Raw genomic sequence first — 14,113 nt, 5'->3', positions numbered from 1 at the left:
GATGTTTGCTGGTTCATGGTGTTTCCAACACTAGTTGTATGAGTTTTTGCCTTTTGACTGCATTATTTCACTCCTACAATCACTTTGTTTGAATTCACGCCGCAAAAGTGAGTCACCGATAAGATAAACCAAATAACATTCTGGATAGAAAACTAAGTGGAGTTGCTATTTGAAAGTACAAAGAGATAGACAGAACTACTTGGATTAACTTGGATTTCCAGTAAAAATGACTGCTTGCATAAAGTCTTACCCTTCGCGAATGTATGTACTGATGACACATATGGAAATCTCACACGTAGAAATTAAAAGCTGCACCAGAATTCCCACATACTGGGAGTAGTCAGGGCAGAAAACCTTTAGTATGCAACGAAATGTCAAGCTGACCTTAAGACCAAAGTTTTAAACATATTGTTTAAGAATGTATACCCGATCGACTTCAAGGTTCTAAACTAAAGGAAACATCAAACTTGAAGGAACATTACACACAAGCCTGCTGGAACTGTACAACAGAACACACCCCGGTTTGTGCTTCTTGGATCTAACCAGGTAGTCACGGTCCCCGAGTTTCCGTCAACCTTATATTCCGCTTGAACCCATTTTTGCGGCAAATTTTGCAAATTTGCTGCACCTATTTGGTTTTAACTTGAAATTCAGCTTGGATTCCGTTGACCTTCTCATCAAAACCAAATTGTTGTGTAAATGAGAAATACAAATTCGAAACACGGAGAACTGCCCATTTCGTCAACTCATAGATGTTTGCTGGTTCATGGTGTTTCCAACACTAGTTGTTCTATTTATTTATTTATTTATTTATTTATTTATTTATTTATTTATTTATTTATTTATTTATTTATTTATTTATTTATTTATTTATTTATTTATTTATTTATTTATTTATTTATTTATTTATTTATTTATTTATTTATTTATTTATTTATTTATTTATTTATTTATTTATTTATTTATTTATTTATTTATTTATTTATTTATTTATTTATTTATTTATTTATTTATTTATTTATTTATTTATTTATTTATTTATTTATTTATTTATTTATTTATTTATTTATTTATTTATTTATTTATTTATTTATTTATTTATTTATTTATTTATTTATTTATTTATTTATTTATTTATTTATTTATTTATTTATTTATTTATTTATTTATTTATTTATTTATTTATTTATTTATTTATTTATTTATTTATTTATTTATTTATTTATTTATTTATTTATTTATTTATTTATTTATTTATTTATTTATTTATTTATTTATTTATTTATTTATTTATTTTAACTTCATCTGACCTAATGAAACACCAAACGTGCTAGTATTTCGGAGAGCGACTACAGCCGCGCACAGCAAACTAATATACTGAGTTCGGGATAGCACTTTGCAAATTCTAAACTGTTGTGATAAACTGTCAGCGTAAGGAGCACATAATTCGGAACAACTTCTCAACACAACTGAGGTAGCGTAGAACACTTTGTAATCTCCCACAGGGAATAGGGAAAAATAGAGGAGAAAATTCGGAAAGCCTTGATGAACTCGCAGGTTTATTCAAGGTGTGCAATCTAACCTTGTCTAAAGATCGCAATTTGTTTCCATATTTAGCCACAATTAATCATGCACAAGCTTTCAAGCTCAGTTGTTTCGAAAAAAAAAAACAAATTATTATAGCTGCTTTTGCTCTGTAGTCCTCAGACCCTGAGTTCTTAATTACAAAACGTAACCGAGCACTCAACCCACAGATGTAACACACACAGCGTTAAGTCCATACCACCATACACCTCGCTTCCTCCCATTGGTGATTCACTATCATTTTGCCTGGCTGCCTAACTCACGTGACGTCGTAGCCAACCTGGAGATCTAAGGAGATAGATAAGTGTCTCGCATCTCTCTGAGTTAGAACCATGTTTGCCACAGAGACGGGGCCGTTCCGCATGCGAGTGTAACACTATGTTTTTTTCCCAAAGCTCACACTATTCAGGGTTTTCAGTGTTTATATACCTTGTTAAATGCTTAGTGCAGATTAGATCAATCCGGTTACGCGAAAACGGTAACACATTTCTTCTACACTGCATTTAAAGTGATACAGAGCTGTAATGATTTGTGTAGAAGAACGTACTCAGTGAAGAAAAAGTTTTACTGCAAAAACTGGTGTTTAACACATACTATCAGAGAGCTTTAACAAAGTGTTGATGAATCGACGAACCGCCGGAACAAATGTTTAGGGAAAAACATTACGGATCTTGGTAGAGTTTGCCCATCACAGTACTAAGGGAATTAGAAACAGCTTCACTATATGCCTGTGTGTTTTGCTGCGCCTAAACCAGCGCTGAAGAAGAAACTTCTCTCAATAATTTTTGGGATAGATACTTCTAAACATTGTCATATCAACTTACCAGATGTGAAGTTTGCCGAAAATCCAGGACTTCGAACAAACGAATCGCTAGTCATATTGATGTGCAAGTAGTTGCTTGTCGAAGAAAGTATCGGAGGTAATTCAGTACCACTCCACTCCCCAAGCAACACTGCTGAATTATCTATCCCGTCGTATACCCTCAGCCAATCGTATTCTTCTTCTAGCTGTAATGGCAAACAGGGTATACAATATACATGTATTTAATTTCTCTTCAGCAACATACAGAACGGAATTTCTAGCATTAGCCGAATGATCACCCACAATCTGTGTTCGACGCACCAGTTTGTATGTTATATCGGGGCTTATTTGATAAACTTCAAAAGCTAAATAGAAATCACAAGTTTTAAATTTATATCGATGCCTAAGTCTACATCAGTTACTATAAGAAGGCTGCCGTTGGATGATCGCAGAAGATTTGTTGCAAACCTGTATTACTCTCTTCTTAGTAACCAGCCCACGCTCTGGTGCTTCTGGCATTGGTAGTCTACCTAAACTTGAAAAGCGCTCAGAGATATTTTCACTCATATCTAGCTTACGGACAGGATTTATCATCGAATATCTGCGGGTTTAAAAATTCTGTAATCGGGCAAAAAGAAAAAATTTTAATGTCAGTGTAGCATTGCAAACAGAACGCAGAGGACCGAGGCAAATATCATCTCAACACAAACAGCGTTGGCAAGGAAAATAAAACCAGAAAGTTATGTACTAAACTGGTGAAAATCAAAGCGTTCTCAAAGGGCACTTTCCTGCTTATTTTCATAAATACCCTTTATTTCCAGTCCAAATCTATTTCGGCCTTTCACAAACGGAATACTTTGCTAATGAAATCAGAGAAATAAAGTTTAAACATATATTATGCTGTGACATTTCAACATTATCTACGGCACAGTCAACTTCGAAAGAGCTCACTGTTTCCTGCAGAGTTTGGAACCAATATTTTTTGTCCTCGAACAATGGCGTACTCCCTCCAAGAAGATGCCTACCGCATTAAAAAAAAGGTTACTGACCTTACCTGATAAGTCCTCCTGGAAGATTGTTGCACCTTCAGTTTAAAACACCCGGTGTGGGTCCCTTGTCCTGCAGTCTGTCCACCACTAAATATACAGAATTTGGTTGTTGGTCTGTTCGCCGAGCTTGGCAGTTGGATTGCAAACGTTTCATCACCAATCGAGGTGACATCGTCAGTGCAGAGTTGAGTGGATGCATTTCATTGTCTTTGATCAGAATGCATTCTGGATTCTCCTCCAATATTCCACAGACAACATTGAAGTGTGATTGGGAAGGTTCAAGGGTCGTTGTTACTTCGATTGACTGCGATGATCTTCTGCCAGAGTAAAGTTCCTTTCTGGTCGCCGGTTATAGGTTTCTTAAACGCCATGTGACATAACAAGTAACCACCACTGAGTAGGTATATCGGATTTTCCGAAATGAATTGCGATCCCTTTTTGAATTTATCAACATAAATATTGAAACAGCCAGTCCTGTGAACTTTAGTGCCTGTAAACGTAGATAGCGGTCTTCTGGGCAGTAGATAATCTCAAAACGTCGACTTTTTGGGTCAAAAAAACAATAGTGAGTTTTTCACTGGTCTTACGAAACTTTTCAGTCCCTCCGCCGCGGAGTCGTCTACGGTTAAACACGAGCCAAACGTGTACAAATTACTGTTCACCTTATTTTTTAAAACATCTTCACAATACTTCAACTTCCCTGGATATTCATTGGCTATCACACAAGTGTAAACGAACGCAGTAAAGTATACTCGCAGGCTCCGTAATGAACCCCATGGGAGTGCGTCTTCCATTAGACACAAGTCAGAGTTTTGAGAAAACCACATACTACTCGCATACTCCATCAGTAGCGTCCGTCGCTACACTAGTAATAATATATATCAGATTTGCCAGAATCAATTGCGATTGTTTTCAGTGTATTCGACATAAATATTTATGCAGCCAGTCATGTGAACTCCAGTGCCTGTAAATGTTCCTGCTGGTCTTCTGGGCAGTGGATACTCTATAAATGTCGACCTTTTGGCTCAAACAACAAGAGTTCCTCATTAATTTTTTAAAAGTTGTTGATCCCCCTTCAGCCGCACCATTTTGCTGGTCATTTGCCTCCTTCCAAATAACAATAATTGGAACATCTTAAACCAGGCTTGCTATTGGAAGGGCAGTTTACGCGCACTCGGAAAAATTATGTCAAAAAATGTGAAACGCCAAATCTTCTATTACAAAACAAGTCACTTCCTCAAGTATCACACTCAATTAAATTACTAAGTAAAAATCGACTTGCATACTGTCCAGGTTGCTACGTTTAAGACTTTTATTCATGTGCGTATGATAGGTTGACTGAAATGCAGCAGGCTCATATTAAACACGGTAGCTTCGAATCCAGTATCACATTCTTGCGGATATTAGTGACACTTACTGCGAAACTGTCAAATTTTAGTTGAATCACACATCCTTCGTTAAGCGCAATGGTCCACGAGCAGTTCGCATCGTTTGAATACCATAATGGATGATCGGGTGATGCTATTTGGCCTGTTCTGTTCTGAAAGACAAAGACACATCCAGTTGGCTGGTCATCCGTTGACAGTGGAACAAGGCCCTCTGAAACTGAACCAAGGATGACTTTGTGCAGTAAAGTGGATTTACTGAACACTCGAAACTCGTAAGAGCAAAAATATAAATTTACTCAGATAAAACATTCTAAACCATGGGACAACTCGTGGGAAGAGCCAAAACTTATTGACCTAAATGAGCTAGACTCCGTAAACGTATTGAGGATATCGCAACATTTTCCATTTTTCCTCAGTTAGTTGTGGGTCGATAGCATATCAACTGAAACAGGGAGAGCCAAACATTCCAGCGACCAGACATACACATTCCTGAGCTCTATATCAACTGCCTTGTTAAACCGACCATTTCTGGTGCTCTTTATTCCTACAACGTGGCCGTAAACTCCCCTAAATTTGCGTGAACAATTCGTCCGTCTTAAATTCCCTGCACTTATTACTCATTAAGGTACCACTTTACTTCCATTTATATGATCAAAGGTTTTGAAGAAAGGCCTTAGTCAGAGTTCTGGTGAAAGCGATTTGCATCTTTTACAAATCAAAATAGAAAAATATCAAATGTTTTGAAAAGTTTAAGAGGTCTTTGCTTGTTTTTTGTCGTCTTATATTTGTCTGTAATATGTATTAACCTGGGGCGAGATGGCTCAAGTGGCTACAGCGCAGATTTACTGACCGGAAGGCCTGTGGTTCAAACCCGACCTCTGCCTCTCGACTTCCCCTGTATGGGCTCGGGTAACCTAGCAGTATCCCAGCCCTCCTGCTTCCTTCGGTAGCATGGCAGCTAGGCACCGGAAAGGTGTCACAGCTGAACGGTTATGTATTAATCTGAGGAACGAATTGGCTCAGACCTTAGATTGCGAATTTTCTGACCGAAAGGCCCGGGGTTCGTAACCGACCGTTGAATTTCGACTTTTCTTGTCTAATCTTAGGCAGTCTGGCCCTATCCCAGCCATCGTGCTTCCTTCAGGTGTCATATCTGCTAGGCACCAAATGGATGTTGCAGCATAATGCGTAACTTTTTTAACCCTTTTTTATATACTAACTTCTACGTTTTCACCTGTACTGGGGCGATTTCTACCCATTACGTTTCAAGGATAACGATTTCAAATCGTAAGACAACTCTTCAAGGTATTCTTTTTTATAAGTACCCTGTGCCTGGAAAACAAATAACAACCCTACACAAGAAATTTTGGTTGTGATGCAGCCCTATAAACTTCTCATCAGCGACTATTGGTGACTATTGCGCACGTTGGCAGTCATTGCGTAATGCCCGAATCATCAACGTACGACAAGAAAAATATTGCAACAAGGGATCGCGGTTATATTTTATTGTCCAAACTGCGAGCAGAGTGGTTTGACTGTGTAATTACATAACTGCGAACAACGTTTTGTTGTAAATGGTTACTAGACTTTCAAAATTTGTGTTCATTACTCTTGTTTGAAAAAACCATTTCCCCTAACCCCTTACTACTTGGCTCGGAATTCCTGAAATATGGACCGATGGACCGTTTTATGTTGAGCAACCCAGTCACACCGTTGAGGAATGTACATAGGTGACCATTCAGGGTGTGCATAGAGTAAGCTGGTGGCCTGCATTTAAGATAATCGGCATGCACGTCGCATGCTTGGCGTTCACATCCCATCACAGTTAACAGTCAGCTCGAACCGGAGCAAATCTGAAGCTCAGTGCTTCTACACTTTGATGCAAGCTAGCCTGAATAAATCTGTTTGGACATTGGGAAGAACATTTGAATCTACGGAATTTCACCTGACCCTATCCTGAATTTCCTGGTGTGGCATAACCAGTGTATAGACTTCTAAAGGTGTGTCTGTTAAATTTTGCAATATTTTCTTACACTCGGAGGTTGGGTTAAGCATGAGGTTGCTCAGGACAAGTCAACACAAAATGTTCAAGTTATTATTATTATTATTTTTACTATTATTGTTCACGCAAAGGGGAAAGAAAACATGTGTTCATTTCTGCTATAATTCAGAAATCCTATATGCCTTATTACTGTGCTTTCATAACAAAAATTTGACGCGTTTGGCTACCAGGCTTTCGGAATATAGTTTCATCATCTTCAAGTTCGGATAGTTCCGCAGACTATTTTTGCCTTGCAACAAATTTTTTCTCGCCTGAACCGCATGCAATATATTTGAACCTTATAGGCATGTGACCATGCGGACTTGGTCACAACACTTATTTTAAGCAGACTGGACACTCATCCTGATCGAGGTAAACGAATACTAGCACTGTATAAAAAAATTATTTTCCCAAACCATCAAGTTCGCAACTCACCTGCAACGAGAAAACCAATAAAGAGAAGGAACTGCGGGCTCAACAAAGGAAGCATTTTGATGTCACACGGCAACATTCGTTTCGATTCTATTTATATGAAGATTACCTGACCATCAGCCAATTGCAACAGGCGCCTTTTGCGAATTCCAGAGTGAAGCCATTCGATTTGAGGAACCCGAGACTTTTCTTGTGGAAGGAACGCAGTGATACACTGTTCTGTAAGAACAGTAGCTCGAGTAAATTAATGCAGCGGTCAAGTGGCTGGAATACGGATGGGCTACTCGGAGTGTTTGATACACCGTTTCGAAAGTCTTGTTTGTACCAGTCCTGAGCCATACCAGATTTTGTTGGCCGATTCCCAGGGCTAAAAGCTTTCAAAGTGATCAACACGTTTTACCATACCACAAGGTAAAATCGTTTTGTATCCTTTAGTAGCTTTCAGTTCCGCAGTCGCCGTTAATTTTCGGTATTTTTCTAAAACTATATAGTATTGTGTCAGCCGCAGACCCAAGGCTACGCAATGGTTTTGGTTGCACCGTATGCAAGTAGCAATCACAATTAATCTGCTATTTGTCGTGGGGCTCAGTCACAACGACCTATCGATGCTCAAAAGCAAATCCTTTTGACCGGTGATTCACACTGTTTGGCACAGCAAGTAATCGACTGATCGCACCCTGACAATGCGGAATGCTTCCGAATATTTTCGTTTTCGGAATCACGATCCTGTCCATTTTACACCCGGATGATTCCCGAGTAGTAATTCATCGCGTTTCCACTGCTGGGCAGTGTATAATGAGAACACTGCTTATTTCAACGTTCACCGGACTTATTTCAGCCACATGTTACTTCATCTTCATTACGGACTCATCTGAAGCACGCACATTTTCTACTCTTTATTACGTTGAAGTATTTCTGGGCTTACATTAAGTGGTGAAGCAACCTTGCCAAAACAGGCCACTGGAAAATTTAGTTTCCTAATTTTTTATGTTTACATAGCTCAAAGTTAGTTCAGGAAATCATCATATTTCGAGGCACACAAGATTGTTAGTCTTGTACTCAAGACGAACAAATCAATAGCTGGACTTCTGTCATCATCGCTGAAGGGTATTTCTTGGAAAAATGTATTATTCGTACAACTCAAGGCATTGGTTGTTTATATTTTCGAAACTGTATAACATATCAGGCAACGAATATAGAGTGTGTTTGAAAAAACCTGAGTACCTTGTCCAGTTTTTCAAGAACTCAAAAATTACTCACTTTTTGACCAGCTAATAAATGTTCCAACTGAAATCTATTTGATGGATCCCCTCTGATGACAGCGCACATCTGTGATATACTTTCTTTTCAGGTCTGAAACCACCAAAGGAATCGTTGCTGCCGATGCCACTTCTGCTCATGCCCTATAATTCACTGGTTTGCATCAGCAATAAAATTCTATTATTGGTGAAGCATTGTTTACTTTTTCAATAATTTGCTCTATTTTAGGCTCATCAGATAAGCACAGCTCCCAACGTTCGAGTAAATGGATTTATACAAACAGTTGTAAATTGGGCGTGCATAGTAGATGACCCATACAAATCCCTCTTCTTGTTTCATATTTACGAGTCATCTATGCTGTAAAATCATGTTGGACAATGAGTTCATCAAAATAGGGGGCCAAAGATTTCCGCAGTTGACAGACCAAATACGAACGAAGCTAATACAACTTATATGTGCTTATGGGGAGAGAATCGGTCCAGACATGTGTTGAAAACCGCCCTTTCTCTCTGACAACGGGAGTTAAGATTTTCGTTTAATCCGCAAGATTTACTCTTATTATTAAGTGATACCACTTTAAGATAGAAGCGTTCTGAGTTGAAAGGAATACGCTCGGTATCAGTCCATTGGTTTCTGATATATTTTAAACAAACCAGGCTCCTCGTTCTGATCGCCGCCCACCACACGCAGAGCAGAGTGAAACCGTATAATGAACTTGTAGCAAAAAATAAAAACATCATAAATCTAAGAGACTGCCTTAACACTGCTTACTCAACGAATACCTTTATAAACTAGCGCAAGGACTTTACCCATAATCCTCAAGTTAGTCTGAAAGATAAAACTCTTATATATGCTCCGTGGTGTGTCCTATAACCATGACAACTTTAGCCGTATTTGTTTCCGGCCAATCTGGCACGCGGTCTCTCTGAGTTGCTAGCCAACACACTGGGAAACAGTTAGATTGGACGATTTCAACAGGTTGGTTTGAATCCTAGGAACTCCTAGCCTGTGAACGCGTTAAACACAATTCCATTAAAAAACCCGCGAATTTTCGCCAGAATATGGACGTTTGGAAGCAAATTAGGTCCTTCCAGCCCATTATCTTCCAGATTATGTGTACACCAAACCCAGTATTGAATGATGCCCTTCTTAAAGAAATGTCGTATTCCTAATGCAACGCACAAAAGCATTTTCCTTATTTAGATTACTAACACTATCCTAGATAATTTGTATTATTCACCAGGAATAGTGGTCACCGAACTCCCCTGTCGACTACTGATCATTCACCTCCAACCTGATGAAATTCCATTTAGTAAACGAACCTCCGATAATGTAACCGTTTCCTAACTGATGGCCATGCACTGAATTAATACAAAGTGACATTGTCCGATACTGGAAATACAGGGCTCAACACAGTTTTGCGGTTGCAAATCTTGTTTTCTTTTACCAGTTGGGTGATACCCGTGTTGGTGGGATTTAAAAACTCACTCGTGGCAATAAGGACAATTTATCAAAATTTAACACCACAACGAGTGATTTTTTCTGCGAATACTGATGTGGATAACCATCAACAGTACACCGACCGGCTTTTCGCCAACCGATGTGATTGTATTTTATCGACAATCATTTGTTTTCCAATAAATGCCATCGTCAGTTTTAAAGACATTGAACGTTTTTTCTAATTGTACTCCTCTTTAGTTACCAACGTTTTCACTAAGCAAGTATTGGACTTCGATGAAACACCAACAGTTAGTCTCAAATATCCCATAGAGTTTACATCACAACTTCACATTAACCTGATTATGGCCAGATTATCGTTTTGATCACCGTCTCATTTTAAGCCGTAACAGACCCTCGGGTCGTTATCCTGTGGTTTCTTCACGCGTAGTTTGAACTCATTTGGCATGCCTACAACCTGCAATACATTCTTCCCCTGTTTTATATCATTTTTGTGTTCTCAAATGGACCCGCACCATTCCTCATCATGAAACACCGTTTGATCGTTTATTCTGGCGGAACGTCTATCACTTAATACTATTCCTTTCGAGTGAAACTAATTCCCTTAAAAAAACGAAATTTAAAACAAAATCAGCTTTGACTTAACGTTTCCTTTGTTCTGACAAGTGGATGATCATGATATTTGTGTCTGTTCCACTGTTTTCTCGGGAAACACTCCTCTGACCATAATGAGCATAGACGCTTCCCATTTTTTCTTAGGATACGTCCACTGTGGTCTGTGCAGTCATAAAACCAGCTCACTGCTCTATGCAGACACGAGGAATAGACCAGAAAGTGTTCGAAGAAATGTAAATGTTTTCTTGCATTTGTGGGACCATCGCATCTCTAGAAGTGAAGGAATCATAGAAAGTAGGTGGCTCTTACTAGCAAAGACATCTCACATGCGATACTGGTGTTCAACAATTGAACTGAAGGCTACTCTCTATGGATTGGTTCAAATATACCTCCTCCAACCTTCTTAAGCTCAAAAGATTTTAACTCAGTGAACAATTCCGGCCAGTAGACAGCCAATGCTCTAATGAGACTAATACCCATTGAAGCCCAAATGCAGTCCAGTGCAACGATATCGGTGTAGGGCGTATTCCTGGACGATAAGTACGCTGTGTGTTTGTCGAGAATATTAACTGATGAGTTAAGGATTCCAAAGGTCTGATCACTTCACAGGTCTTATCAAAAACCTCATTGACAGAGAAGAACACCGATAGGACACGAGGATCAGTATATACGTGTTAGAAAATCACGGCTCGGGTGCACTCATCTGCAGCTGATTTGGTCTCAGAGCTTAATGCTTGTCCCACCAATGGAACAAAGCAAGAATGTTCCTTAATATTTCCTCCTAACCTGGTTACATCTACAACACTTCAAGACTATCCGTAACTGACGTTGGAATTTTGAGCACCACGATTCATCCTACAGTAAAAGATACTACAAGTTACAAAGCGGGTCTGGTGAATAAAATAGTTATATACTGCTCTGTTGAGGTTGGTTTTTGTCAAAGAACATCTCCCAATCAAACAGCTCGAGCTATTCAGTGTGTTGTCGTCAGTCCTACAACCTCCGTGATAAAAGTAGAGGGCTTGTCTGCGGTCAGTGGACAACAGATGACAACCCATGGACTTGGCAAACTGCAACCCCGGGGCCACCCGGTTTGAGCAGAACAAACTAAACTGAAAAGAGACAAACAGGCACTACCTGCCGCTGTATATAGTTACTCAAATAGCCTGGAAAAAACCTTGAGTTGAGACTCTATGGGTAATACGCGTCAAGCCTTGCCAAATGAGTAAACTATTGTCATCCCAGGCATCAACCCCACGTTTGTCTTAGCGACGCAACCCAAAAAAATCCAGGCAACATCAGCCACTATCTGGCTTGTAGAAAGTATCACTGACTCATTACCCACTATCTTAAGATGTGAATAAGCCTACATTTGGTCTCTCAATTTACTGGCGCTTTTGTACCAAAAGCATGGATTACCCAGCAACTGGCATTGGTCATGTTTCTAGAAGTGTATCTTAACAGTTAGCTACAGCATTCTCACGGTTAGTTACAATACCGTATGCAGCACTATCTACTGAGTTTACTTGCATTTACCTAACAAAAAACTCTACAATTAAAAATATCTTGATTATAAGTTTTCCGAGAAGACTAAAGTTGAATTTATGATAATTCATCGCTAATTAAAAATTTTCTGAGTCGAGTGCCCATCCTCCCACACTATCTATAATTAACTCAACAGCAAAACGACAAGCGTTCATTAGATCAATGAAAGTCGGATAAAAGTGTCAGTCACGGAAGTTGCATTTTTATATTTATATTTATTTTTCATAGTCACATATCTATATAACCTACATATGTAAGTATATTATATATTATATACATATATGGTATATATTACCAGATACATATGTAAATATATATTTATTTCCCGACATTTAATAGCACCTAGAAACCAATTTAAATGTGAGATATCCTATCAAAATTTGGTCATTCGTTCACTCAGTCGCTCTATTCCTGAACGTATAGGAATTTCTTATTTTTTTGCTTCACATCGCATGATATGTAAGTATGTGTAAGGTAGAACAACAGCATATTTGTCGGGCCTGAAGGTAGTCTGGATTATATTATTCACTCCCAAAATCTCCTGAAGTCAACAGCACGTGAGTAGTGTGCATGATCCGACCGTAAACAGGCTTTGGAATGCACAGACAAGTTGCGTTCTGGCCAGAATGATACAGTTGAGTATATAGGAATCAGTAGACTGACTAGATAGGGGGGACTAATCACTGCTAGAATTAAGCGCCATTTGAAAACTTTTGTGTGCGAGAAAGGCCACTGGTTCTGGAGGAGATATCTACGGAGAAAGACTGTCGCTGAAAACGTTTAATACATCTTTTCTCCGCACATGTGTGCTATTTGAGTTCTGGCCTCAGTTCAAATGACCCAGATAATCACTGATACAAATGCAGCATACGGATAAAAAATCGCCTGATCCCTCTTGTTGATTGCTAACTTTAATGCAAATTTAAAATGGAATAGATGACACTTCTATGTCTACCTCCTCAACGCTTTGTAATTTGAAGCTTGAAACATTTAAACTTGGAAAACAGTCAGCTAATCTCTAGTCTGTAGTGAGAACACTAAACAATCTTGAAGCTTAAGGCAACTACATCCAAACGGGATGTGATGTTTCGTTAAGTTGAACTCAAGATGATACTAGGACTGCTTCCGACATGCTTCTTAGTTCGGGTGGCTGTGTGTTGCTCATGCACTCAGATGTTCTATTCCTGAGCGTATAGGATTTTTTATTTTTTATTTCACATCAGACGGTATGTAAGAGAGTAAGGTAGAAGAACAGCATATTTGTCAGGCCTGAAGATAGTCTGGATTATGATAAATACATTCATTTGCAAATCAATTTCCTTTTTACTGGAGACTCAAGTGAATCTCTCCTTTATGATGTTCTTTAACCGAATGTACTGCACACAGTCCGCCTCATGTTTCAGTTGATACAATATTCGAGAGATCGCAGTACATTTTCACAAAGAAAACTATTCACTAGATTCCTGAAAACTCTTCGAAAAGTAGAACATCAGGTTGATGGAAACCCGGGGACTGCGCCTACCTGATGAGCCTCAAGAATGGCGAAACCTGTCGTGGGTTGTAGAAGAGTTTTCAAGGACCTCGTGAGTGGTCTGTATTATATTATGCACTCCTAAAATCTCTTGGAGTCAACAACCTGTGCGTAGTGTGCATGGCGTTGAAATTCACAGACAGGATGGGGCCTGGCTAGGATAAGACAATTGAGTATATAGGAATCAGCAGACTTACTAGATAGAGGGGGTACTAGGGTAGTACTCAAGGTGATATTAGAGCTCCTTCCGACATGATTCTTAGTTCAGGTGGCTGTGTGTTGCTTATGCACTCTGAGCCACAGTGTAGTTCATTATATACTCAACAACTGACACGAACCGCCAGAAAAGAATCCAGATGATTGGGATGGTCAAAAACATCTTTAGAAAACTGATATTCCTTTACGTGA

The 14,113-nt window shown here is 38.9% G+C and overlaps 1 protein-coding gene across 1 annotated transcript; it reads right to left on the bottom strand.

Moving 5' to 3' along the window:
- Window positions 1-2,408: 2,408 nt before the first annotated feature.
- Window positions 2,409-5,034, bottom strand: T265_14265 (hypothetical protein; the record flags this gene model as incomplete). Its single annotated transcript, XM_009172836.1, has 3 exons — window positions 2,409-2,592; window positions 3,533-3,739; window positions 4,853-5,034. Coding segments are annotated over 3 exons (570 nt in total), but the record flags the coding sequence as incomplete, so codon positions are not given.
- Window positions 5,035-14,113: the final 9,079 nt, after the last annotated feature.

Source organism: Opisthorchis viverrini, assembly GCF_000715545.1.
Source record: "Opisthorchis viverrini unplaced genomic scaffold opera_v5_168, whole genome shotgun sequence".
NCBI lineage: Eukaryota > Metazoa > Platyhelminthes > Trematoda > Opisthorchiida > Opisthorchiidae > Opisthorchis > Opisthorchis viverrini.
Note: the sequence above shows the minus strand (reverse complement) of the source record. Positions and strands in the feature narration are given on the sequence as shown.